This window comes from Manis javanica, chromosome 2 (assembly GCF_040802235.1).
Source record: "Manis javanica isolate MJ-LG chromosome 2, MJ_LKY, whole genome shotgun sequence".
Classification (NCBI taxonomy): Eukaryota; Metazoa; Chordata; class Mammalia; order Pholidota; family Manidae; genus Manis; species Manis javanica.
In genome coordinates, this window is record NC_133157.1 from 11,747,073 (window position 1) to 11,774,786 (window position 27,714).

Genomic DNA, 27,714 nt, shown 5'->3' on the forward strand with positions numbered 1-27,714 from the left:
TTAATGACCCCAAGGGGCGTTCTTGGTTCTGAATATTTTCTGAAGAGCACGTTTCATATCATTATTCCTCAGGCTTTAGATGAAGGGGTTTAGCATGGGGGAGACCACCATGTACATCACAGAAGAAATTATGTTCTTGTCTTCAAACTTGCCTGATGCAGGGAAATAGTAAACACCTGCGAGTGTCCCATAGTATAAAAGCACTACAGAGAGGTGAGAGCCACATGTAGACAAGACTTTGGAGATTTTTTGGAGGGGGAAGCCTTCAGGATGATGACTGTAATGTGGATATATGAGCCCAGGATCCCACTCACCGTCACGATGAAGACCAGTCCACCTTCTGTGTTGATGAGCAGCTCATTGAGGGAGGTGTCCGAGCAGGAGGACTTGAGCACAACAGCAAGATCACAAAACAAGTGGGGAACGATCGTCCCTGCACGGAAGGACAGGCGGTTCATAAGGAGGGTGTGCATAAGTGTCCGGGCAAAAGAAAACAACCAGCACCCAACCACAAGGAGGATACACACCTCGTCCTTCATGATTCTGGTGTAGTGGAGAGGGTGACAGATGGCCACATACCTGTCATACGCATCACTGTGAGGAGAAAGCTGTCAAGGGAACCAAAGAATACAAAGAAATCCACCTGTGAAATGCCCCCAGAATATGTGATAGATCGGCACTGCCTCTGCGTGTTCGTCAGCATCTTTAGGATAGTGATGGATGCAAAGGAGACGTCAGAGAGGGCCAGGTGGCTGAGGAAGAAGTACATGGGGGTGTGGAGGCGCGAGTCCAGCCTGACGAGCAGGATGATGAGCAGGTTCCCCAGCACCGTGGTCAGGTACATGCCCAGGAACAGAGCGAAGAACATGCCCTGCTGCTCCGGGGGGACGGGGAGCCCCAGGAGGAGGAACTCGGACACGCTCCTCTGGTTCCCAGGCCTCATGCTGGGCTGTTACCTGCTGGGGATAAGGGAGGAGAGGAATATCAAGAAAGATGATGGAGATACATTTCAAGTTACAACTTTTGGGAAATCAACAACTTTTAAACTACATGCCTCTTAATTTGTCCTGCCTGTGGATGATGCCTCATCATGTATCCTAGGCTGGCTGTATACACACACACACACGTATACAATATATGGGAATATTATATATGCTGTTTATACAGAGCACACATGTGTGATATGTTATATGTAGGCATATTTCCCCATATATATATATATACAAATTCAACTACAGTGATAAACATATGTGTGTTTGTGTCTGTGTGAATCTCTATGTACATGTCATTTTCCATAAGTTAAAAATGATAAAATAATGGTTATTTCATGTAGCTCAATCTATTATATTGTACAATTAATATTTATCCAGTACGTTACTATGACAAAGGGCAAGCATACACACTGGAGAAAAGACAGTCTCTTCATAAATGGTGTTGGGAAAACTGCAACTACGTGCAAAAGAATAAAACTGGACCAGTTCCTTGCACCATACACACAAAATAAACTGGAATTGGTTCAAGACTTTATATAAGATGTGAAACCAGAAAACTCTTAGTAGAAAACATAGGCAGTAAACTCTTGGATATTGACCACCTGGATACGTCTCCCAGAGAAGGGAAGTGACAGAATAAACAAGTGGGACATCATCTAAGTAGCAAACTTCTGCACAGCACGGTGCTTATCTTTCTCTGCCTGGGATGGTAAGTGCACGTGAAGGGTCAGGAACCTGAGGGCCTCAGTCACACGCAGGTGTGTGACAGTGACAGGAACTCCTTTTCAGGACAGAGTGCTGGGGCACCAGTTATCTCAGCTGGCAGGGACCCACAGGGAGGGTGCGTAGGACATACTGGAGATCATGGTTTCAAGTCAGAATCCCCAACCACACAATATCAGACACACGAACACACACAAACACACACACAGTACTGAGTTGAGGATCCATTCACCTGTGTCCAATTCCCTTCTAAGGGGAGGAACGCCAGTTTGTGTTTCATTCCTAAACACTCATTTGCATTGAAGTCATAAATTACACACAAGCTAACATATGCACAATATGCAATAATGTGTCACCCACAGATACATTTGTGATGCATCACTGACAGAGCAGCACCACACATCAGCTAAAACACACAACTCACACACCACAAATACCTAATTCATCACTATACACGTATGTCACCGAAAACACACAAGGCCACACAATAGCAAAATCTCACAAGAAATCCACAGCAACTCTCATGCACACCCACCACGCACTCACTACAAGTCGTGCACGCTGCCATCCCTGAGAGGCGAGCTTCAGCCTCTTCTGATCCACCCCCTTCCCAGGGATGCCCTCAGAGGAAGGCAGGTAAGCCTATTTGGTCAGAGGCACCTTCATTAAACCACCACCTGCATCCATGCATGTGGTAACACACACATGGTGCAGACATGCAGAGGCCAGCACACAGGACACATCCTGCTCGGACACATCCCCACAGAGTCCCACAGCACTAGCACCTGCTTGAGCCCTCTGACCCTGTTCCTCGGAAGGTTGGGAGGCTTTTTCTCCAGCAGTGGAGACAACAGTCGTACCCCCACTGCTGAGCTCTGATCCGCTCAGCTGTGACCTGCCCAATGGGGAAATGTGCCTGTTCTGACAGCAGGATGCAAATATTGAGGCTCACAGGCCTGAAGCAGGAGTCAATAGTCACATGCTGGGAGGCTGATCACTTGGTGTGCATGTGCTAAAGAGGGCCCAGATTGAATCTAACTCGGGAAGAGAATCAGCCTGTAGTCAGATAGTACACACACACACACACACAGACACACACACACACACACGCACACACTACTGTCCAACCACACACAATAATGCGTGCACACACCCACACTCATGAACACAGATATGCATATGCTCACCCTCAAGCACACAGGCAGATCCATAGCCAAGTGCAGATATCCAGCGCCTCTGACCTATTCCACTCGTCTTTGTGTTTAGGCACCTCTTCCAGACTGTGGCCCAAACCCTGTTTGTCTTCACAGGAAAGGAGGTGCCATCATGGGTTAATTGGCCAATTTCTTACCGCCAGTCTGGATGAGCATGTCCAGGGAGAACTGAAGTCACAGGGGACAGTGTTCCTCATAGGGATGTTTTGAACCTGTACTATGTGGACTCAGTTCCAAGGTCAAATTTTCTTGGCTAGGTTCTTGTTAACACTCAGATATTGAAATGTAATTTTTAAATGATTTCATGCTTAGAAAAGCTGTAGAGATGGTAGTCTGAATTTCTGTACCACTCTCACTGACACTCCATGGAGGGTGATATTTTACTAATTTATATTATGTGTGTATGGCAGGCATCAAGGTTGGAGATTCAGGCTGTAGACGTTTGGTAGGCATACCCCACTGTATTGTCAAAAGGCACATTTGGTTCAGTTGTCAGAAGCTCCCACTCTTCACTCAGGAAGAGAGTGTAAGGGTAAGTTCTTTACTCAGCCGAAGAACTCCTGGGGAGAGCTGAGTGGGTGCAGGAGGTCCGAGTAGGTTTGGTGAAGCAGATGGAATGGTATTGGGATTTTGCATGGTTGAGGGAGGGACTGGGGGAAAGTTTTGCTGGAAAAACACATCATGTTGCCTGTGTTCGTTATCCACGTGTAGCAATAAGCACCTGAAGGGAACAAATGCACCTTGACCGGCCAGCAGAACACCTGAGGCCTGGGTTTATCAGCAACTATAGGTGACACATAGCATGGCGTCTCATTCCAGGCTTTCAGGGCAGTGTTAGCTTGGATCACATGTTTAGATAATATTTTGCATGTTTCCTGACTGGCATCAATGATTTCATTTTCTTGTGTCATGTTGTGGCCTCTGTGGTGGCACCGGGACCCCTAGTCAGTCAGCACAATAAGGGCGATGGAGCTTGAATTGAATGCGGGCTGGCTGGTGAGCATAAGGCTGATGAGCTTTAAGAAGCTACGTGAGTGCTGGTCACTATCACCACTGCCTAGAACTCCAGAAGGGATGAGGTGTCTTTTCTGAGGCCCCGTGTTGTACGTTGGGCAGTGTCAGGAATGGTGGGGTGGGCACGATGCCAGTGGAGTCACCTGCCAAGGTCAAGGCATTCCTCAGAGGCATGTCAGTTTGGCCTCAATGACCCAGAAACTGTGTCCACGTCACTACGTAATCCCCATGATGCCACCCCAGTGATCACACAGCCAGTGCTGTGCCCTCGCACACGGGGGCTCAGGCTTGTTGCCGGGAGGGTCATGGCGGAGGAGAGGGAGTGCTGTCTGCACGCAGCCTGGGGCCAAAGGGTGGAGGCCTCTCCGGGACCTGATCTTGTTTCACATGCCTACTGAGCCAGAGGGAAAGAAATTGAACATGGACTGTGATCTTAGGAAGTTTGGGACTGGCGTCTATAAATATATGTGTATATTAATCACTTTAAGCCTAAGATTGGGCCTTAATAGTCTGAATCATTGTGTGGACAGAGACATGTGTGCTCTTATTCTGCATCTCTGGCATTTGAGAAGCAAGGAATTCTCAGAGTTCTTTACCAAGAAAAGTAAATCATGAATAAGAAATCATCGTGACCATTGGTAAGGACACATGGCTACACCACTGGCAATGGCCAACAGCTAAACATGTGAAATGGGGTCAGTTGTTAGCGAGGGCATCTTCTGATGTCAACATGTTTGCCTGGGTTTGGCTAATTGTACTGATCCTTGAGGACATCGTAGTTGAGGGATGAAAACGAGCTTCCGTCCATCAGCCTCCATCAGGGTGCTGGTGGCACTCCATTCAGAAAACATATAAACTCACTTCGAAGTTCATTTTGTTGAACCCAAAGGCTCCCCAGGAATCCCAGGGATCAAAGAGGTGGTGGCCTCCTCCAGCACTGTGACATCAGAAGTGATTTTTGGCCAGGGAGGTGGGCTCCCACAGGGGGAATATGTCCAAGGCTCAGGTTTGCTCTGTCCTGTGGTTGTCATCTCCATCTAACTGGGTGCACCCCACGTCTGTGCTGAGCTTGCCGGGTGCTGTCTCCATGACCAGGACACAGTGAACAAAGGTGTGCAGAGCATCACAGGTTCAGGTCTTGTGAGAATCTCAGTTTCACTGAGGGCCCCGTTTGCAGGCAGCAATGGTTGCTCTAATGGTGTGCAGCATGGGGCCTAAGCAGGAAATTTCTAAACGAGAACCCCACAGGCAACTCTTAGCCATTACATGTGGTCTGTAGACACTAAAGTACATGCTAGGTCGTGTCCTGAGCTTTAATAGCAAAGGAGTCTCCAGGAGGCACTAAGGGAAGTGTCTGTATCACGATCATCTTTCATAACCCCAGTGCCTTCTAGGTAATGGGCCCCATTCCAAGTGGGCAAATGTGAAATACGCTACCTGCAGAAGCCGAAGAGATCTAACAGGTGTTGGCCTGCTTGAGAGCTGACAAAGTTAGGAGTGGCTTTAAACTCTATGAGATATGCAACATCCCTCAGTGGACCAGGTGGTGCTTAAGAATTTCACTGGAGTGGCAGGTCCTTGAACCTTAGTTGGGGAATATGCCATCCCTTTTAGGAAAGGCCGTAGCAAGTGTTTGAATAGCTTCTGTGTGTCAATTTCCTCCTAAGGGGGATATGATCCATGTATTGCCTCCCCTCTGTGCCTGGGGACAGCTAGATCTGCTCAAGCCTTGCCAGCAGGAGGCGTGTGTGGTGAGTGGACTCCCCACAGGCACCCAAGTAAAGGTGTATGGTGTCCCTTCAAGAGTGAATGTAAATTGAAGCAGAGAGTGGTTATAGGATATACATTCATGGGTCTTCTCTACCCAGAACCTGGTGGTAAGCTTCCTCCTCCAGGCAGGCCCCATCAATACCACCACACTTAGGGAACTGCCGCAGATGTTACCTCTTTGGCTTTAGGGTACCACTTTTCCTAATTGTCTGTGGCCCAGGACAGCTCAGGACCACAGTCCTTGTTGCAACAGAGGCACAGAAAGCAGGAGCAGCCGTGGCTTTTCAGGACCTGGTGAGCCTTCCTCTTGGCTCACAAGTCACACAGATGTTGCTGTTTCTCTCTCTCTCTCTCTCTCTCTCTCTCTCTCTCTGTGTGTGTGTCTCATTCTCTCTCTTTCTTTCTCTCTCTCCCTTTCCCCTTTTTTCCCCTTTTGTCTCTCTTTTTCACAGACACCGGCTCATTCATGAACGTTTATCCAAGGGCATATACGTTGTAGGGTTACTTTTTTCCCCTCTCAAGAATCAAGTTATCTGAAATGCCGTGAGGGTTAATAATAAGGTTGTTTTCATTCTACTCTTCTTGGTTCATTTCTTCTTTGTTTGAAACGTTGAAAGATAACATCATCCAAATTATCCAGACAGGTGTGCTCGTCTCCCAACTTTTCTACCCCATTTGCACCCACACTTGTAATGATCAAACTCAGTGGTTTATTTTTTAATAAACTTTTTATTTTCTATAATTTTTGTTTCATAGAAAGATTATAAAAATACTACAGAGACTTCCTATACCCTTCACAAGGTTTCTGCTATTGTTAGTATCTTACATAACCATGGTCACTCAGCACAATCAAGACATTGGCACTGGTATGTTACCACTAAGTAAACTACAGTCTTTCTTTGGATTTTTACTACTTTTCCCATTCACGTCCTTTTTTTGTTCTGGGATCCATTTCAGAAGAGACTTTGCATTTAGACCCATGAACTTTAATGTAATCTTTTACTTTGAGGAGCTACCCCTGTAAGTAAGAATCAGCTGATAGATAAGGCAGGAGACAGCGGACCCAGGGAAGCTGTTTCTAAAGCTGCCCCAGCCGTCATCTTATCAAGAAATGACGTGGCCTTCTCGAGTGAATTGGCTGTGGAATCCACTTCAGATTCATTGTTTTCTGGTACATTATTCTTGTTCCCTTTACTCAAGTGAACAGGAACTAAGTATATTATTTCCTCTTCATGTTATTTATTGTACTAATATGCACATTACATGAAATTGATCATTTTAGCCCTTTATTGTGTATAATTCAGTGGCAAGATGTACATTCACCAATGCTGTGCAACCACCACCAATATTGAGTTCCAGAATCTTGCATTCCTCCAAACAGAAACCACGTGCTCGGTAAGTCACTCCCCATTCCACCCTCCCCACAGTCCATGGGGTGCAGTAGTCTTCTTTCTGTCTCTATGGATTTGCCTATTCTGGATATTTCATATAAACAGAAACATGTAATATGTGCCCTTTTGTGTCTGGGTTTTTTCACTTAGCATAATATTTCCAAGGTTTATCCGTGTTGTAGCATCTATCAGTACTTCATATTTTACAGCCTCTCCACTGGACATCTATACACATTTTGTTCATCCATTTATCTGTTGATGGACATTAGGATTATTGCTACCATGTGAACACTGAACAGAGCTGCTGCATTCACGTACAAGTGTTTGTTTTAGTACCTGTTTTTACGTCTTCTGGGTATACAACCAAGAGTGGAGTTGCTAGAACATGTGGTAATTCTAAGTTTAACTTTCTGAGAAAGAACCAAAATGTTTTGGTTGGAGGCACAGTGGCTGCACCACAGTTACCTTTCACCAGCAATGTATGAGGGGTCCAGTTTCTCTAACACTGGTTATTTTTCATTCACAAAATTATGAGTATAGTCGTGGGTGGGAAATGGTGATTTTGATTTGCATTTTCCTAATGTCTAAGGACATAGAGCATTTTTTCGTGTGTTAGTTGGCCATTAGAATATCTTCTTTGGGAAATGTGTGTTCACTTCTTGGGCCCAGTTTTTATTTGGGTAGCATGTCTTATAATTTTCTCAAGGTTTGCTTCATATTTTTGGGGTGTCTCTTATTAGATGCCTATGTTTACAATTGTTCCTTCTTCCTAGTGGCTAACAGTTTAATCAATCTAAATCATTCTTTTTATTCTCTTGGTCCAGTTTTTTATTGGAAGTCAATTTGTCTGACATGTATAGCTGAAGTTATTTTTCAGTTACTATTTGCAAGGAATATCCATTTCCATCCTTTCATTTTCAACTCCTTTGTCTTTTAATTTAAAGTGAGTGTCTTATTACCTATATACAGATGGATCATGCTTTTTATAAAACCCATTCTGCCAATCTTGGCTTTTTAATTCAAGACTTTAGTCCCTATATATTTAAGGCAATTATTGATGAGAAAGTTCTCACTTCTACATTTTGCTATTTGTTTTCCATATGCATAGTAAATATGTTATTACTAAATTATCCATTACCTCTTTCTTTTCTGTTTAATGTTTTTAGTGCATTTTTTATTTTCATGTAATTTCCTTTTTCTGTACATATTTTAGTTGTTTTCTCAGTGGTTACCTTGGAGATTCCAATAATTATCTTAAACATATAAGCACATAGATTGAATCACTACTACTAAGCTCCAATAGCATATAAAAACGCTTGTCCTGTGTTTCTCCACGTCTCCCCCTCTACATTGTTGTTCTTACAGATGACATCCCATTGTTACACATTGTGTGACTATTTGCATAGATTTATAGGAATTGTTTTATGAATTTGTGTTTTAATATTGTAGGAAATAAAAATGAAAAATGAAATAATACTGGCCTAGATTTTTACCTATGTAGTTGTGTTTTCCATTTATCTTTATGTCTTCTTATGATTTTAAGTCACCATATGATATTTTTTCATTTCAACCTAAGGGACTCTTAGGTGAATGTATTAAGGTGTATAGAACATTTGAAAACTTTCAGCATTGAGAATGAGTTAACCCTAAACATACTGAATCTTAAAAATGGAATGTAAGAGGACTTTTGGATGCTATATATAAGGATCAAAAACATCCAAACAGGTTATGTTATTAAATGATATTAGAAACCAGAATAATGGCAATATAAACAAATGCAGGGTTTCAAAGTCACACATTTGAGATTAAGTCTTAGGCCAGCTACTTATTTAATATCTGTTGGATTTAGTTTGCATCTCTGGAAATTTGGAACATATTAGCACCATTTTAAGTGGCTTGAGCTGAGGATTAAATAAAATGTAAATGATTAATTATTACAGATGTGATAGACACTACTCAGTAAACAAAGCAGTGTGATAAGTTCTTCTGATTTTCCCACACATGAAATTAATGAAGTTTGGTGGTATTAAGAAAACTCATGTAAATATGTATTGATAATAGTACCAGATAAAGAGGGTTTTTGAAGAAAAAGATGGAGATAAGAACACTTATCTTAAAGTCCAGAGTATGGGCTCACAGGCTCACAAGCTTGCAGTGAACATACAGGAGGAACTGGAATTTCACTGTAGAAAACTTCATCCATACACAGAATTCCAAGAGCAGGCAGGGAAAATAATCAGGTGAAGAAATAGGTAAAGAAACGTAAAATGAGACTGTGAGCAGAATGGTGAAAGCAACAAGAATTATTCAAGTAGCAACTTATAAAGGAGACCTATTTCACAGCCCCCACGAGTGCCCGTGACAACAGGATTGCGTTAATGACTTAAGGTGGAAACCTTGCCTCTGATAACTTTCTGAAGAGCACATTTGATATCATTGTTCCTCAGGGTGTAGATGAAGGGGTTCAGCATGGGGGTGACCATAATGTACATCAACGAAGCAATGATGTCCTTGTCTTTGGACTTTCCTGATGAGGAGAAAAAGTAAACACCTGCGAGTGTCCCATAGTATAAACACACTACGAAGAGGTGGGAGCCGCATGTAGACAAGGCTTTGGAGATTCTTTTGAGAGATGGGACCTTCAGGATGATGACTGCCATGCGGATATAAGAGCCCAGGATCCCACTCACCGACACGATGAAGACCAGTCCGCCTTCCGTGTGGATGAGCAGCTCATTGAGGGAGGTGTCTGAGCAGGAGGACTTGAGCACAACAGCAAGATTACAAAACAAGTGGGGAATGATCGTCCCTGCACAGAAGGACAATCGGCCCACCATGAGGGTGTGCAACAGAGCCTGAGCCCAGGAGGAGAGCCAGCACCCGACCATGAAAATGACACACACATCGTCCCTCATGATGGTGGTGTAGTGGAGAGGGTGACAGATGGCCACATACCTGTCATATGCCATCACTGTGAGAAGGAAGCCATCAAGGGAACCAAAGAAGACGATGAAATACACCTGTGAAATGCATCCCAAATATGTGATAGACTGCCACTGACTATGCATGTTTGTCAGCATCTTTGGGACAGTGATGGATGAAAGGGAGATGTCAGAGAGGGCCAGGTGGCTGAGGAAGAAGTACATGGGGGTGTGGAGGCGCGAGTCCAGCCTGACGAGCAGGATGATGAGCAGGTTCCCCAGCACCGTGGTCAGGTACATGCCCAGGAACAGGGCGAAGAACATGCCCTGCTGCTCTGGGGGGACGGGGAGGCCCAGGAGGAGGAACTCGGACACGCTGCTCTGGTTCTGTGGATTCATGTAGCACTGTTATGTGCCTGGGATAAAGGAGGGTTAGGAATATCAGAAAAGACAATGGGGATATGTTCCATATTGGAGTTTTCTGACAAGAGAATGACTTTTTAACTACATTCCTGTTAATTAGTCCCACCTGTGATTGCATGCTTTGTCACTGCATCCCAGTCTACTTCCTGGAAATATCACACTAAAAGCAGCTAAGAACCCCTCACACACCAGAAGCAAGAGGACATTCACGGTTTCAGCCAACCAGTAGCTATTGAATTGAACATTGAGTCTGAACCCTGCCCTCCACTAGGAAGTGAGAATGCAGCAGGGAGCAAGAATACATGGGCCCTGCCCTCTGTGCTATGCTATTTCATGAGCTTATGGGGGTTATTTACGCCACTGTGTCAGAGCCAGTCCCTAATAGTTCCCTCCCTGTGGCAGGAATAGTAGATGAGCCCCAGCAAACTGGTGTCAGTTGTTTCTGCCTTAAAGTAACGTGAGACTCCAATGCTGAGGTGGTGTTGGAGCGCTGTCACTCTCCTCCTGTGAGCTGGCCTGTCCCATCAGCCCACAGCCCTGAACTCACCAGTGCTCTAGAAATGGGTGGTCATTTAGAGCCCGTTGATGCCAGCATCACTCCCAACCCAGAATATCCACAAAGAATCTTTTATGAAAATGGGGAACATATTGGGATTATTCTATGTGTTGGGGACTATGCTAAGGGCTTTACATGCACTTCCTAATGAAATCCAACATCTGCCTCCATTACCAAATAAAATCTCAGATCAGCAAGATTGGGTGTTTTTTCCCATGTAAGCTGTTAGGAAAAGGAACCATAAATTATAAAACTTCCATAGGCATGCAACAGCAGCTTTTGAAGATGGGATACATAAATATACATAAACATGTACATCCAGAAACGGGAATATATATGTATGCATATGCACTTCATCTCTATATGTACATTCCATCTACATATGAGTATGTTTATATGTATACGTATATGGATGGAATATATCTAAACATGTGAAACATCTATATATATATATACACACAAACACATATATTAGATATATATATGTGTATATCCTGATATGTAAAAATTAAAATATACTTTTATATATATGCTATATTCCATAAATGTGTAGAAATACACGACTATGTAACTGCCATTTTCTGTGGTTGGTGATGATCAAATATTGCTGTTTAGTGTAGTTCAAGCTAATATTATTGTGTGATCAGAATCCATGCTTTAACATGAAACCCCCATGTAGGTGGTTCTGAGCACCTACACCCTGTGTTATCTTTGGCTGCAAGGAACCTGAAGCCCAAAACTGCCCTAGTGCTGGGGCGAGGTGACTCCTTCATTCACATCTGTGTAGTTTACAGTTGACAAAGGCTCGCACAAACATGAACTTGTATTCTAGCCACAGATGTTTATGAGGGCCTGTAGGCTTCCATTCTATAGACATGTAACCTGAGGCCACAGGGTTTAGTGACTTTGCCAAGGTCTCACTGCCACTTGGTGCGGCTTCTGCCCTCAAACTTCACCCAGCACGGTGCCCTAGAATCTCTCTGGGATGGTAAGTGCAAATGAAGGGTCAGGAGACTCTGAGGGCCTCAGTCACACTCAGGTGTGTGGCAGTGACAGCAGGTCCTCTTCAGGGCAGAGTGCTGGAGCACTGGTTATCTCAGCTGTTGGGGCCCCACAGGGAGAGTGCATATGAAATAGTTGAGATCATGGTTGCAAGTAGAAGCCCCCAACCACACACACACACACACACACACACACACACACACTTCTGAGTTGAGGATTCCATTCACCTGCTTCTAAGGGAAGGAACACCAGTATGGACCTTATTCCTAAACACACATATGCATACAAGTCATAAATTATGGACAAGGTTATGCATGCACCGTATGCAATAATGTATCACCCACATATACAATCACAATGCACCACTGACAGACAAGCACCACACATCTACTGAAACACAGAACTCACACACCACATATATACATACACATCACAAAAATGCAAAGGACCACACACAATCGCAAAATATCACAAGAAACATGCTGTAACAACACCCATGGACATCCACCACACACTCACTTCAACAAGCAGTGCACACATTCCCATCACTGAGAGGCGAGCTTCCACCCCTTCTGACCCATCCCCTTCCCTGGGAGGCTGACAGCGGCAGCAGCTAAGCCTCTTCAGTCACAGGTACCGTCATTAAACCATCACCATTGTCCATGCACGTGGTAACACACACATGGTGCAGACATGCAGAGGCCAGCACACAGGACACATCCTGCTCTCACACCCAGACCTGTCCCCACACAGTCACACGGCACTTGCACCCACTGTGAGCAGAGCTGTGAGCCCTCTGACCCTATTTCTTGGAAGGTCGGGAGACTTCTCCACAGTGAAGACAGCAGTCTTACCCCCGGGGCTGGGCTCTGACCCGCTCAGCTGTGACTCCTGCCCGGTGGGGAAATGCGCCTGACAACAGGAGGCAAATACTGAGCGTCACAGGCATGAATCCAGAGTCCCTCACCACACGTTAGATGACTGATGACCTGTGTACTTGCACTAACACAGACCCCAGATAGGACCTAACTCAGGAAAAAGTCAGACTGTAGTCTAATGTAGTACACACGCACATGCAATTGGCAAACATCATGTACACAAACTTACAACATATATGCAGACACACACACCCTCATGAGCACAGACATACTCGTGCACAAACCCACAAGCGCACAGGCAGATCCATCACCAAGTACAGAATTTCAGCTCCTTCCCACCTGTTCTCATGGTTGGTGAGTTTACACCCCTCTTGCAGACTGCCTCCCAGGCCCTCAGCTTCTCTTCGTAGTGAAGGAGGAGCCACCACAGGTTAATTGGCCAATTTCTTACTGCTGGTCTGGAGCCGTGTGTCCAGGAGCCAGAGGGAACTGGAGTCACATGGGACTGGGTCCCTAATGCCAGATATGTCTTGGACTCCTTTCTTCTCAGGCACAATTCCAAGTTCAAACTTTTCTTGGACATGATTCTAGCTGGGACTCAGACTATTTTTAACTTAATTTTTAAATGATTTAATACTTAGAAAAAAGTTGTAAGGATGATAGCATGAAATCCTGTATCCCCTCTTACACACTGCATGACAGCTAACGTTTTATCATATTTGCTTTAGTGTGTGTGTGTGTGCGTGAATTCTAGATTCAGACTGTACATCTCAGTAGGCACACCACTGCGCACATTATCAGAAGGCACATGATTTAGTTCACATGTCAGAAGCTCTTCACTCTTCAGCAGGGAGAGAAATTAGGAGAATGTTTATTACTCACACAAAGGACACCTCGGGGAGAGCTGGGTGGTCTGAGTTGGGTTCGTAAAAGCAGAGGGATTGGCTTTTGGAGTTTGTAGTGCCTAAGAGGTGGGATAGAGTAAAGATCTCTCCTGGAGAGAGAGACCCTGTGCTCTGCTCTCTGAGCAATTTCGCCTTACTGTTTTCCACAAGTAGCAATAGGGACCTGTAAGGAGACAAAAGCCCCCTTGGCCGGCCAGCAGATGATCTAAGACTAGGCGCTACCACCAGTCGTGGCTACCAGAGGTCATTGCCCTTATTAAGGGCTCTGAGGGCTGTGGCAACTTGGATATTATTGTGCACAATTCCTGATTGGCATTAATGATTTCGTTTGTCGTGTAATGTTGTGGCCTCCACAGCAGCACCAGTGACCCCCAGCTGGTCAGCAGAATAAGGGCAGCTGAGTAATTGGATTGAATGAGGGCCTGCATGTGAGAATAATGTTGGTGAACTTTGTTTAGGGGCAAGAACTCAAAATGCAGAGTGTAAATCAAATTTTGAGAAAAAGCCTGAGTTGGAAGAATTAGTTAGCATAGGAGTGAGGGATACTTAGCCAAAAAAAAAAAAAAAAAAATCCTTCATGGACTAAAATCTCACACTTAGCATTTCGCATGGGCAGCCAGGAGCCAATATGCTGCCAGGGAGCATTTGGATGAGGACGAAGTACGGGGCTGCTCCGGACAGCTGGGGTTAGTGTCTAAGGGCAAGGCCGGGAGACCCTCCAGGGTTTAGGTTCAGAAATGAGGCCCACCAGAGAGGGAGAGAGGGTGGGCTGTGTTAATCTGAAGGCTTCTTTGAGACCAGTTGGATAGGCTCAACATGGCCTGGCAGTTGAGAGGGTTCTCTAAGGCACACCCCAAGATTCCTATGCTCTAAAACATGGCTTTCACTCAGGATGGCTTACATAAAATTATTGTGTAATGCATCCTTCCATAACAGCGGTATTATCAGAGAGCCGGGCTAGAAGTGCAGAGTCCGGGGAAGGAGCTTGAGGTGCAGAGGTGGAAGGAGAGGGGAAAGTAGCCTGTGATGGTTGGGGTGGGGGTGGGGGTGGTGAAGGAGGGATAGAAGAGCAGGAGGGCTTAGAGGGTGAAGGGAGCTCTGACGGAGACGCGCAGAGGGCTGCAGATCACAGAGACCTCCACCTGGGTGAGTCCAGTGGGTGGGTCAAGGTCAGCATCACAGGTGAGGGCAGCTGGGGGTCTGACCTCATTTTCAGGGATGGATCCAGCTAGAGGGCTGACGTCATCATACTGCACGGGCCCAACTGTGGGTCAGCTGCTACATGCAGGGATGAATCCAGCTGAGTCTGATGTCATCAATAGTGTTAAGTCCAGACGTAGGTGTGATGACAGCCTCAGGCAGGGCCCAGCTGCAGATCTCCTTAATGTCATATGATGTCATCTGGTGGCCCTTCAGGCTGTCATGGTGTTGGTTGAGGTTATGGATCTCACTGAGTGTGTAACAGTCTTTGAGGCATAAAGCCTCACTGCTCAGGGAGGTGCAGAAATGTATAAAAGCAGCTGGAGAATGACACACCCCTTGATGCAGGAAAGCTGCTGCTATATTGGCATGATGTTGGAGATAAAATAATTCTAAAGGGGCTTGTTGTCTGCATCCCAACATTAGGTTTCCCATTCCCCTTTCACTTATGGTCTGACATGTATTTTAATAGATGGGATGTGGACATAGGGACATAAAATCAAGAGACTTAACACTGGGGCGTGAATAAGCATCCTGTGTGATGTGGCTGCCTTGTGAGTTTAGAATGATCAATAGGAACTGCTTTAAATTCTGTAGAAATTTACCAGCTACATGGAACTGCAATTATGGCATCAGCTAATGATTAGGTATGACTGTGGTATTGAACAGCTCAAATAATTGTGGGTGCCAGCATGGCTGAAATATAGCCCAGTGACTGTCATGTTGCTAGGTGGGGTCCACCCAATAGCTTGCAGTGTTCTAGGCCAAAGCTGTTATCCAATGTAGTCGTTTCCAGGCTATTAAAGTCGTGAAGTCTAAGTAACAGCATTTGTACTGTGTGGGTGCTATGACCTGAGGCACTGGGGACACTGACTAATATGGAGATATTCTGGACTAGTTCATACCCCTTTTCCAGATTTGTTTAGCTGACGGGACTCTACATTTCTTAATTGACAGTTCTCTTGGATGAGACCAATGTTAATCTTTTTTTGCCTTTCTGTGCTATACACAACTGCTGCAGGAGTGGGATTGAGCAATGACTTCCCCTTTGTTATTGAGATCATGATTGGCATTATTAACTAAATATCCTTTAGAGCCAGAAAACTTTGGCAGAGCTTGCAAACTAGGCAAATTATCATGGTGGCAGAACAGCTCTAGTATATACTTAATGGCATTAAATAGTACTGGTTCATCACTAACAATCTGTCCTCGGTTGGGCTTTCATCCCAGCTGGAATGATGGCAAGAATGAGAATGGATGGTTCAGAGTGTAGTTGATGGGGGTGAATGCCTAGTTCAAAAAGGCCTTCTTAAAACTGGCATGGGAGGTGCCACACCAGAGGGCAAAGAAAGGCAGTTAAGGTCTTTGGGGGTATTTTAATATGGAATAGAGAGCCCCAACATCCAGAATCTAGAGTAAATAGGACCATTAGCAGGTGGATACTATTTAGAAGACCATTTGTTAACTGTAATTTCAGTAAGATTAGTAAGCAATCACTGTGATATTCTATGAAACCAGCAGCCAGGGACAAATAGGGAAGATGAAGTCCCATTGAATTCCTTGACCAAGAGTGCAATGTCGTGTTTTTTGAGAAGTAAAGTCAGTATCTTGGTCACTATCAGCCTTGTGTGGACTCCAAAAGGAATGAGTAGTGTTTTAACGAGGCCCTGACGGTAGTTTGAACAGTGGTATGGCTCATGGCAGTGGTGAGTAAAATGCTGTTGGAGAAATCTACCACGGTCATGGCATCACTACTAGCATCAGTTTGAGAGAAGTGGCTCAATAAGATCTCTTTTCCTGTGACTATGTAGAATTTTCATTGGGATGTCACCCTAGTGATTATGTAGCCAGTGATGGGTCTTGTTGCATAGGGGGCATAGGTTTGTCACTGTGTGATCCATGACAGAGGAGAGGGAACACCCTTTGTGAAGGAGCCCACGACACAAGGGCAGAGTCTCTTCTATGATCTAACGTGGACAAGCCCATTGAGACAAAAGGAAAGAAGTGGACTCTAGATTGTCATCTGAGGCAGTTTTGGCCATGGTTTCTAAAATGTGTTCATGTCTATCAGCTTAGGCATTAGATTGGACCTGAGCACAGACATGAGTGATCTTGATTTGTGTCTCTGATATTTGGGAGGCAAGGAATTCCCAGAGTTCTTTACACCAGATAAGGCAACCCTGAATGAGAAATTGTTGCTGTTGACCAGACCAAATGGCCAGTTGCTCAAGGTCTGTTATTGGAGCCAGTTGTTGCCCGGGATATTTTTCAGTGCCATGATGACTACCTGGAGTTTGGTGCTTTGTCCTGAACCTGCATCCTGTTGTTGATTGGGAATATCGCTCTCCTAAAGATAAGTAAAATTGTGTCTGTTTGCACATTACATGATACTATATGTAGAAGACCATGAAGACTCCACCAAAAAACTATTAAAAAATTAATAAATGAATTCAGTAAAGTTACAGGATCCAAAATCAACGTATAGAAATCCCTGTGTTTCTATATACAAATAATATATTTAAAAAATAACAGAAAGAAAATTAAGAAAACAATCCCAGTTAAATTGCATAAAAAAATTAAAATACCTGGGAATAAATCTAACCAAGGAGGTGAAAAATCTGTACCCTGAAAACTATAAAACATTGGTGGAAAAAGTTGAGGGTGACACAGATAAATGGAAAGCTATTCTATGCTCATGGATAGGAAGAATTGATATTGTTAAAATGGCCAGGCTGCCGAAAGCAGTCTCCAGATTTAAAGCATTCCCAATCTAAATGCCAATGGCACTTTTCATTGAACTAGAGCAAAGAACCCTAAAATTTGTATGAAACCACAAAAAATTCCAAATAGCCAAAGCAATCTTGAGAAAGAAAAACAAAGCTGGAGGAATCATGCTCCCTGATTTCAAATTGTTACTACAAAACTACAGTAATCAGAACAATATGGCATTGGCACAAGAACTGACTTACAGATCAATGGAACAGAATGGAGAGCCCAAAAATAAACCCATGCATCCATGGTCGATTAATGTATAATAAAGGAGCCATGAATATGCAGTCGGGAAAAGACAGTGTCTTCAATAAATGGTGTTGGGGAAACTAGTCAGCTCCATGCCAGAGAAAGAAACTAGATCACTGTCTAACTCCACACACAAAAGTATACTGGAAATGAATTAAAGACTTATTATAAGACATGAAACCATGAAATTCTTAGAAGAAAACATAGGCAATAAACTCTTGAATAAAAGCATGCAATTTTTTTCTTGATGTGTCTCTCCAGGCAAGGGAAACAAAGTGAAAACTGAACAAGTGAAACTACACCAGGCTAAAAAGCCTCTGTACAGCAAAGGACACCATCAACAGAAGTAAAGGGCAACCTACAGAATGGGAGAGGATACTTGCCAATGTTATATCTGGTCAGGGACTAATATCCAGAATATATAAAGAAGCCATACAGCTCATCATAAAAGAAAACAAATCATCTGATTACAAAATGGGCAGGGTACCTGAACAGACATTTTTCCAAAGAAGACATACAGATGGCCAAGAGACCCATTTAAAGATGCTCCACAATGCTAATCATCAGGGAAATAGAAATCAAAACCACAATGAGATATCACCTCACACCAGTCAGAGTGGCCACTATCCAAAAAACAATAAATAACAGGTGTTGGTGAGGATGTGGAGAAAAGGAAACCCTCCTGCACTGTAGGTGGGAATGTAAATTGGCTCAGCCACTATGGAAAGCAGTATGGGGGTTCCTCAAAAAACTGAAAATAGAAATACCTTGCAACCAGAAGTAATGTACTTCTAGGAATTTACCTAAAGAAAACAAAGTCCCTGATGTAAAAGATGTATGAATCCCTGTGTTTATTGCCATATCATTTATATTAGCCAAGGTATTGAAACAAACAAAGTGTCCATTAATCAATGAAAGGATAAAGAAGAAGTACCTATACACAATGGAATACTATTTAGCCATAGAAAAACAAAGAAATCCTCCTATTGGTGACAACATGGATAGGCCTAGAGGATGTTATGCTAAACGAAATAAGCCTGGTGGAACAAGACAAATACCATATGGTTTCACTTGTTTGTGGAATCTAAAAACAAAACAAAACACAGGTAACAAAACAACAGTAGACCCATAGACATTGAGAAGTGGCTGGTGGTTAGCACGGGGGTTGGGTTGGGATGAGTGGGTGGAGAGGGTAAGGGGGATAAAGGGACACAAAAATCTCAATCATAATATAAGTTGGTCACAGGGATGGAAGTGCAGCATGGAGCATATCGCCAATGAATGGTTCTGTAACATCTTGCTATGTTAACAGATAGTAACGGCACGAGTTGGGGCAAGGATTTAATAATGTGTGTAACTGTTGATCCACTGTGTTGTATATTTGAAACTGATATATGATTGTATATCAAGTATACTCCAAAAAGAAATGGTCATCCTAGTGGGTGAAATATTGATTAGATTTACATTTTCATAGTGGTTTCTGATTTTCATTTTCCTAACGAATAATGATATTGAGCAGCTTTTCACTGTTGGCCATTTGAACATCTTTGGAAATTATCTATTCCAGTTTAGCCCATTTTTTTCTGGGGAGTTTATTTTGTAATTCTGTCAAGTCTTGCTTCATGTATTTGGTGGGTTCCATATAATATGCATATGTTTACAATTTTTACACCTTTTTGATGGATTGACATTTTAATCAATCAATATGAAAATTCTTCTTGCACTATTGTAATACTTTTTGACTTAAAGTAATTTTTTTTAACTGGATACAAGTCCTTTATTAGATATATGCTTTACAAAATGTTTCTTCTTATCTTTGGCTTGCCTTTTTTTTTTTCTATGTCAACCTTAGCATGTTAACTGGCATTTTAATTTTTTTTTTTGAGAGGGCATCTCTCATATTTATTGATCAAATGGTTGTTAACAACAATAAAATTCTGTATAGGGGAGTCAATACTCAATGCACAATCATTAATCCATCTCAAGCCTAATTCTCGTCAGTCTCCAATCTTCTGAAGCATATTGAACAAGTTCTTACATGGTGAACAAATTCTTACATAGTAAATAAGTTCTTACATGGTGAACAGTACAAGGGCAGTCATCACAGAAACTTTCTGTTTTGATCACACATTATGAACTATAAACAATCAGGTCAAATATGAATATTCGTTTGATTTTTATACTTGATTTATATGTGGATCCCACATTTCTCCCTTTATTATTATTATTATTATTATTATTATTATTATTATTATTATCATTATCATTATTATTTGAAATAAAATTCTGAAGTGGTAGGTAGATGCAAGATAAAGGTAGAAAACATAGTTTAGTGTTGTAAGAGAGCAATTGTAGATGATCAGGTGTGTGTCTGTAGTCTATGTGTTAATCCAAGCTAGACAAGGGCCACAAAACATCCACGGGTGCAGAAGATTTCTCTCAAAACAGAGGGGGTGAGGTTCTAAGCTTCACAACTGTTGATCCCCAATTTCTCACCTGATGGCCCCCCTGTGACTGCGCCTGTCTTAGGTTGTTCCTCCCTTGAGGAATCTTACCTGTCTCTGGCTAACCAGTCATCTTCTGGGGCCATACAGGGAGATGTAAAGTTGGTAAGTGAGAGAGAAGCCATATTGTTTGAAAAGGTTAGCTTTTTACTTCTTTGCAGATTTATGCCCTGTGGCTTCTATGCCCAGCATTTGTCTTGAGGTATCTTTACCACTTGGAGGAATTATGATACTCAGTAAATTCGATATGAGGCACGAATTCTATTTAAGGGTTGTAATTAGCAAGGAAGAAGAAAAGCTATAGAGGTAGCAGATGGAAGAAAACATGGGAGGATTGATTATTTCTTTGACATATCTTCTTGTAGAGTAACTTAAGCTTGTATAGGTTTTAAACTACTAACTAAATTGCGCACACACATTAACATAATAGGAATACAGTTACATAACCAAAGCAGATCTATAATTACCAGCCATCTCCAGTGAAGCCAAGAAAACCAGTTAGGCACCCTAGGCATTTGTGAAAATTTGTCTATAATATGATGGATATTGTCCAACTGTACTTGAACAGTCTGAGAGAAATAAGACAAATTAAAACAACCCATTCCTGGGAACTGTTCACATCCCATATGTTCTTTTAACCATCGATAGTCTGTAGTCATAAGATTTTGGAGCGCTCCAACTCAAGAAGAGGTCACTCATGTTTATGTCTATAAGTTTTTTGCCTATGTTTTTTTCTAAGAGTTTTATGGTTTCATGACTTACATTCAGGTCTTTGATCCATTTTGAATTTACTTTTGTGTATGGGGTTAGACAATGGTCCAGTTTCATTCTCCTACATGTAGCTGTCCAGTTTTGCCAGCACCATCTGTTGAAGAGACTGTCATTTTGCCATTGTATGTCTGTGGCTCCTTTATCAAATATTAATTGACCATATATGTTTGGGTTAATTTCTGGAGTCTCTAATCTGTTCCACTGGTCTGTGGCTCTGTTCTTGTGCCAGTACCAAATTGTCTTGATTACTATGGCTTTGTAGTAGAGCTTGAAGTTGGGGAGTGAGGTCCCCCCTACTTTATTCTTCTTTTTCAGGATTGCTTTGGCTATTCGGGGTCTTTGGTGTTTCCATATGAATTTTTGAATTATTTGCTCCAGTTCATTGAAGAATGTTGCTGGTCATTTGAGAGTGATTGCATCAAATCTGTTTATTGCTTTGGGCAGGATGGTCATTTTGACGATATTAATTCTTCCTAGCCATGAGCATGGGATGAGTTTCCATTTGTTAGTGTCCCCTTTAATTTCTCTTAAGAGTGACTTGTAGTTTTAAGGGTATAGGTCTTTCACTTCTTTGGTTAGGTTTATTCCTAGGTATTTTATTCTTTTTGATGCAATTGTGAATGGAATTGTTTTCCTGATTTGTCTTTCTGTTGGTTCATTGTTAGTGTATAGGAAAGCTACAGATTTCTGTGTGTTAATTTTGTATCCTGCTACTTTGCTGTATTCAGATATCAGTTCTAGTAGTTTTGGAGTGGAGTCTTTAGGGTTTTTTTTTAATGTACAATATCATATCATCTGCAAATAGTGACAGTTTAACTTCTTTACCAATCTGGATTCCTTGTATTTCTTTGTTTTGTCTGATTGTCGTGGCTAGGACCTCTAGTACTATGTTAAATAACAGTGGGGAGAGTGGGCATCCCTGTCTAGTTCCCTATCTCAGAGGAAATGCTTTCAGCTTCTCGCTGTTCAGTATAATGCTGGCTGTGGGTTTATCATATATGGCCTTTATTATGTTGAGGTACTTGCCCTCTATTCCCATTTTGCTGAGAGTTTTTATCATGAATGGATGTTGAATTTTGTCAAATGCTTTTTCAGCATCTAAGGAGATTATCATGTGGTTTTTGTCTGTCTTTTTGTTGATGTGGTGGATGATGTTGATGGATTTTCGAATGTTGTACCATCCTTTCATCCCTGGGATGAATCCCACTTGGTCATGGTATATGATCCTTTTGATATACTGTTGAATTCTGTTTGCTAATATTTTATTGAGTATTTTTGCATCTACATTCATCAGGGATATTGGTCTGTAATTTTCTTTTTTGGTGGGGTCTTTGCCTGGTTTTGGTATTAGGGTGATGTTGGCTTCATAGAATGAGTTTGGGAGTATTCCCTCCTCTTCTATTTTTTGGAACACTTTAAGGAGAATGGGTATTATGTCTTCTCTGTGTGTCTGATAAAATTCCAAGGTAAATCTGTCCGGCCCCGGGGTTTTGTTCTTGGGTAGTTTTTTGATTACCGTTTCAATTTCTTTGCTCGTAATTGGTTTGTTTAACTTTTGTGTTTCTTCCTTGGTCAGTCTTGGGAGGTTGTATTTTTCTAGGAAGTTGTCCATTTCTTCTAGGTTTTCCAGCTTGTTGGCATATAGGTTTTCATAGTAGTCTTTAATAATTCTTTGTATTTCTGTGGAGTCTGTCCTGATTTTTCCATTCTCATTTCTGAATCTGTTGATTTGTGTTGATTCTGTTTTTCTCTTAATAAGTTTGGCTAGAGGCTTATCTATTTTGTTTATTTTCTCAAAGAACCAGCTCTTGGTTTCGTTGATTTTTGCTATTGTTTTCTTCTTCTCAATTTTGTTTATTTCTTCTCTGATCTTTATTATGTCCCTCCTTCTGCTGACTTTAGGCCTCATTTGTTTTTCCAGTTTCAATAATTGTGATGTTAGACTATTCATTTGGGATTGTTCTTCCTTCTTCAAGTGTGCCTGGATCGCTATATACTTTCCTCTTAAGACTGCTTTCGCTGCATCCCACAGAAGTTGGGGCTTTGTGTTGTTGTTGTTATTTGTTTCTGTATATTCCTTGATCTCTATTTTGATTTGTTCGTTGATCCATTGATTATTTAGAAGCATGTTGTTAAGCCTCCATGTGTTTGTGAGCCTTTTTGTTTTCTTTGTTGAATTTATTTGTAGTTTTATACCTTTGTGGTCTGAAAATTGGTTGGTAGAATTTCAATATTTTGGAATTTACTGAGGCTCTTTTTGTGAGCTAGTATGTGGTCTATTCTGGAGAATGTTCCATGTGCACTTGAGAAGAATGCATATCCTGTTGCTTTTGGATGTAAAGTTCTATAGATGTCTATTAGGTCCATCTGTTCTAGTGTGTTGTTCAGTGCTTGTGTGTCCTTACTTATTTTCTGCCCGGTGGATCTGTCCTTTGGGGTGAGTGGTGTGTTGAAGTCTCCTAAAATGAATGCATTGCAGTCTATTTCCCTCTTTAGTTCTGTTAGTATTTGTTTCACATATGCTGGTTCTCCTGTGTAGGGTGCATATATATTTAGAATGGTTATATTCTCTTGTTGGACTGAGCCCTTTATCATTATGTAGTGTCCTTCTTTATCTCTTGTTACTTTCTTTGTTTCGAAGTCTATTTTGTCTGATATTAGTACTGCAACCCCTGCTTTCTTCTCACTGTTGTTTGCCTGAAATATGTTTTTCCATCCCTTGACTTTTAGTCTGTGCATGTGTTTGTGTTTGAGGTGAGTTTCTTGTAAGCAGCATAAAGATGGGTCTTGCTTTTTTATCCATTCTATTACTCTGTGTCTTTTGATTGGTGCATTCAGTCCATTTACACTTAGGGTGACTATTGAGAGATATGTACTTACTGCCATTGCAGGCTTTAGATTCGTGGTTACCAAAGGTTCAAGGTTAGCCTCTTTAGTATCTCACTGCCTAACTTAGCTCGCTTATTGAGCTGTTACATACACTGTCTGGAGATTCTTTTCTTCTCTCCCTTCTTATTCCTCCTCCTCCATTCTTCATATGTTGTGTGTTTTGTTCTGTGCTCTTTTTAGGAGTGCTCCCATCTAGAGCCGTCCCTGTAAGATGCCCTGTAGAGGTGGTTTGTGGGAAGCAAATTCCCTCAGCTTTTGATTGTCTGGGAATTGTTTAATCCCTCCTTCATATTTAAATGATAGTCATGCTGGATACAGTATCCTTGGTTCAAGGCCCTTCTGTTTCATTGCATTAAATATATCATGCCATTCTCTTCTGGTTTGTAGGGTTTCTGTCGAGAAGTGTGATGTTAGCCTGATGGGTTTTCCTTTATAGGTGACCTTTTTCTCTCTAGCTGCCTTTAAAACTCTTTCCTTGTCCTTGATCCTTGCCATTTTAATTACATGTGTCTTGGTGTTGTCCTCCTTGGATCCTTTCTGTTGGGGGTTCTGTGTATTTCCGTGGTCTGTTCGATTATTTCCTCCCCCAGTTTGGGGAAGTTTTCAGCAATTATTTCTTCAAAGAGACTTTCTATCCGTTTTCCTCTCTCTTCTTCTTCTGGTACCCCTATAATACGGATATTGTTCCTTTTGGATTGGTCACATAGTTCTCTTAGTATTGTTTCGTTACTGGAGATCCTTTTATCTCTCTCTCTGTCAGCTTCTCTGCGTTCCTGTTCTCTGGTTTCTATTCCTTCAATGGCCTCTTGCATCTTATCCATTCTGCTTATAAATCCTTCCAGGGTTTGTTTCACTTCTGTGATCTCCTTCCTGACATCTGTGATCTCCCTCCGGACTTCATCCCACTGCTCTTGCATTTTTCTCTGCATCTCATCCCATTTCTCTTGCATTTTTCTCTGCATTCTTCAGCATGTTCATGATTTTTATTTTGAATTATTTTTCAGGAAGACTGGTTAGGTCTGTCTCCTTCTCAGGTGTTGTCTCTGTGATCTTTGTCTGCCTGTAGTTTTGCCTTTTCATGTTGATAGAGATAGTTTGCAGAGCTGGTACGAGTGACAGCTGGAAGAGCTTTCCTTCTTGCTGGTTCGTGGCCTTCCTCTCCTGGGAGAATAGCGACCTCTAGTGGCTTATGCTGGGCAGCTGTGCACAGACAGGGCTTCTGCTTCCTGCCTGTCTAGTATGGAGTTTATCTCCGCTGTTGCTGTGGGCGTGGCCTGGCTTGGGCTGCTGCTCCAAAATGGTGGAGCCCCGTTGGAGGGGGAGCGGCCGGGAGGCTATTTATATCCGTAAGGGGCCTCCGTGCTCCCTGCTTCCCAGGGGGTTAGAGTGCCCAGAGATCCCCAGATTCCCTGCCTCTGGACTAAGTGTCCTGTCCTGCCCCTTTAAGACTTCCAAAAAGCACTCTCCAAACCAAAACAACAACAGCAACAACAAAAGAAAAAAAAATTGAATAAATAATTTTTAAAAAAAAGAAAGAAAAAAAGAGAAAAATGCACGATTTTCTTTGCCCTCAGTCACCGGTCTCATGCACCCGCTCACCAGTCTTGCTTCCCTGTTTCCCTAGTATCCAGGACCCCACGCATGCACTGTGTCTGCGCTCTGGTCCGGATGGTTGGGGCTGGGTGTTCAGCAGTCCTGGGCTCCCACTCTCTCCCTGCTGACTCCTCTCCACCCGCCGGGAGCTGGGGGGAGGGGCGCTCGGGTCCAGCCGGGCTGGGGCTTGTATCTTATGCCCTTCGTGAGGCACTGGTTTCTCGCAGGTGTGGATGTGGTCTGGATGTTGTTCTGTGTCCTCTGCTGTCTATTTTAGGAAGAGTTGTCTTTGTTATATTTTCATTGATAAATGTGGTTTTGGGAGGAGATTGCTGCTGCTCTACTCATGGCGCCATCTTGGCTCTGCCCCCTTAAAGTAATTTTTGCTTGTGTTAGTATAGCTCCCCTAGTTCTTCTTTGGTTACCCTTTGCATGGAATATCTAGTTCCATCCTTTCATTTTTCAACTCCTTCAAGTCATTGTGTTCAAAAGTAAGTCACTTAAAAACAGTGTATAGATGGATAAAGCTTTTTTAAAAATCCATCCTCAAATCACCGCCTTTTAATCCAAGATTATGATCTATTTATATTTAAGGTACTTACTGAGAAGGAAGTATTCACTTCTGCCATTTTGCTATTTGATTTCTGCTTGCTGACTATGTGTTTTATTCTTTAAATTTCCACTACTGCCTTCTTTTCTGTGTAATTTCTTTTAGTGTATACTTTTTATTTTCATTTAATATTCCTTTTCTATATATATTTTAATTATTTTCTTGGTGATTTCCTTGGAAATTATGATTATCATCTTATACTTAAGCAACCTAGTTTGAATTAGTGCCACCTAAGCTGTGACAGTGTACAAAACTCTGGTCCTGTTCATGTCCACCCCTCCCCCTCTACTTTGTTGTCACAAGTGCCACTTTTTACATTGTGTGCCCTTTAAAATAGATTTACGGTTAATTGTCTTAGGAATTTGCCTTTTAATAAAAAAGAAAGCCAAAAAAGGAGTTACAAACAAGTACAATAATGCAGGCTTTGACTTTTACCTGTGTAATGGCTTTACCGGTGAGTTTTGTGTCTTAGTAGGATTGGAGTCACCATCCAGTATCTTTTCATTTTATCCTGAAGGACTTCTGGATGAACATATTAAAGTATAAGGACATATTTGAAATCTATAAACTTTGAGAATGAGTCAACCGTAAGTATAATGATATTTTTAAATGAAACATTAAAGAGTACTTATTCTATGCCTTACTTCAGGATCAAAACTTCCAAACTGGTGAATGGTGTTAAAGATCAGGATAATGGCAATAAACTTACATGGTTTAACGCATGGTTTTAAAGTCTCACATGTCTGACATTAGGTTGTAATACTGGGATGTATTGGTGTCACTGGGGTTTCGTTTGGTCCTCTGGAAACATGGAGAGTATTAGCAGCCTTATCAGTGGCTTGTGCTGAGGAATAAATAAAATACACATTTAAATGATGTAAGTTAATGCCACCTGTGACAGACACCATTCAGTAGGTAAGGCAGTTTGGTAACTTCTTTGGTAAAGAAGCTTGGTAACTTCTTCCAAATTCCTCGCAAATGAAATAAAGGAAGTTTGGTGCTGAAAAGAAAATTCATGTCAAGATGCATGGTTATGTAACAGATAAAGGCAACCCCTGAAGAAAAAGAGGGAGATAAGATTTCTTAGAGCCCAGGGAGGTGGACACACAAGTCTCACAAGCTTGTAGTGAACATCAAAGGACACCTTGGAATTTCACTGTACAACATTAATACACAGAATCAGAGAGCAGGTAGGGAAAGTAAACAAACAGGTGAAGAGAAGGTGAGAGGAGACATAAATTGAGAATGGGAGATTGTGGGCACAAGAGCTGTCCAAGTTACATCTTTTAAAGGAGAGCTACTTTACAGCTCCCATGAGTGCCCAGCACAGGGGGATTGAA

At 42.3% G+C, this 27,714-nt stretch overlaps 1 protein-coding gene and 1 pseudogene across 1 annotated transcript; both read right to left on the bottom strand.

Moving 5' to 3' along the window:
* On the bottom strand, window positions 1–1,168 carry LOC140848078 (olfactory receptor 1J1-like; annotated as a pseudogene).
* Window positions 1,169–9,479: 8,311 nt separating this feature from the next.
* LOC140848079 (olfactory receptor 1J4-like) lies at window positions 9,480–10,424 on the bottom strand. The gene has a single exon (XM_073230365.1). It carries the CDS (start codon window positions 10,422–10,424, stop codon window positions 9,480–9,482), a length of 945 nt encoding a protein of 314 aa, XP_073086466.1.
* Window positions 10,425–27,714: the final 17,290 nt, after the last annotated feature.

Bases quoted from the DNA above. Each gene is read 5' to 3' on its own strand.
- LOC140848079 (XM_073230365.1), bottom strand. From the start codon at position 10,424: ATGAATCCACAGAACCAGAGCAGCGTGTCCGAGTTCCTCCTCCTGGGC.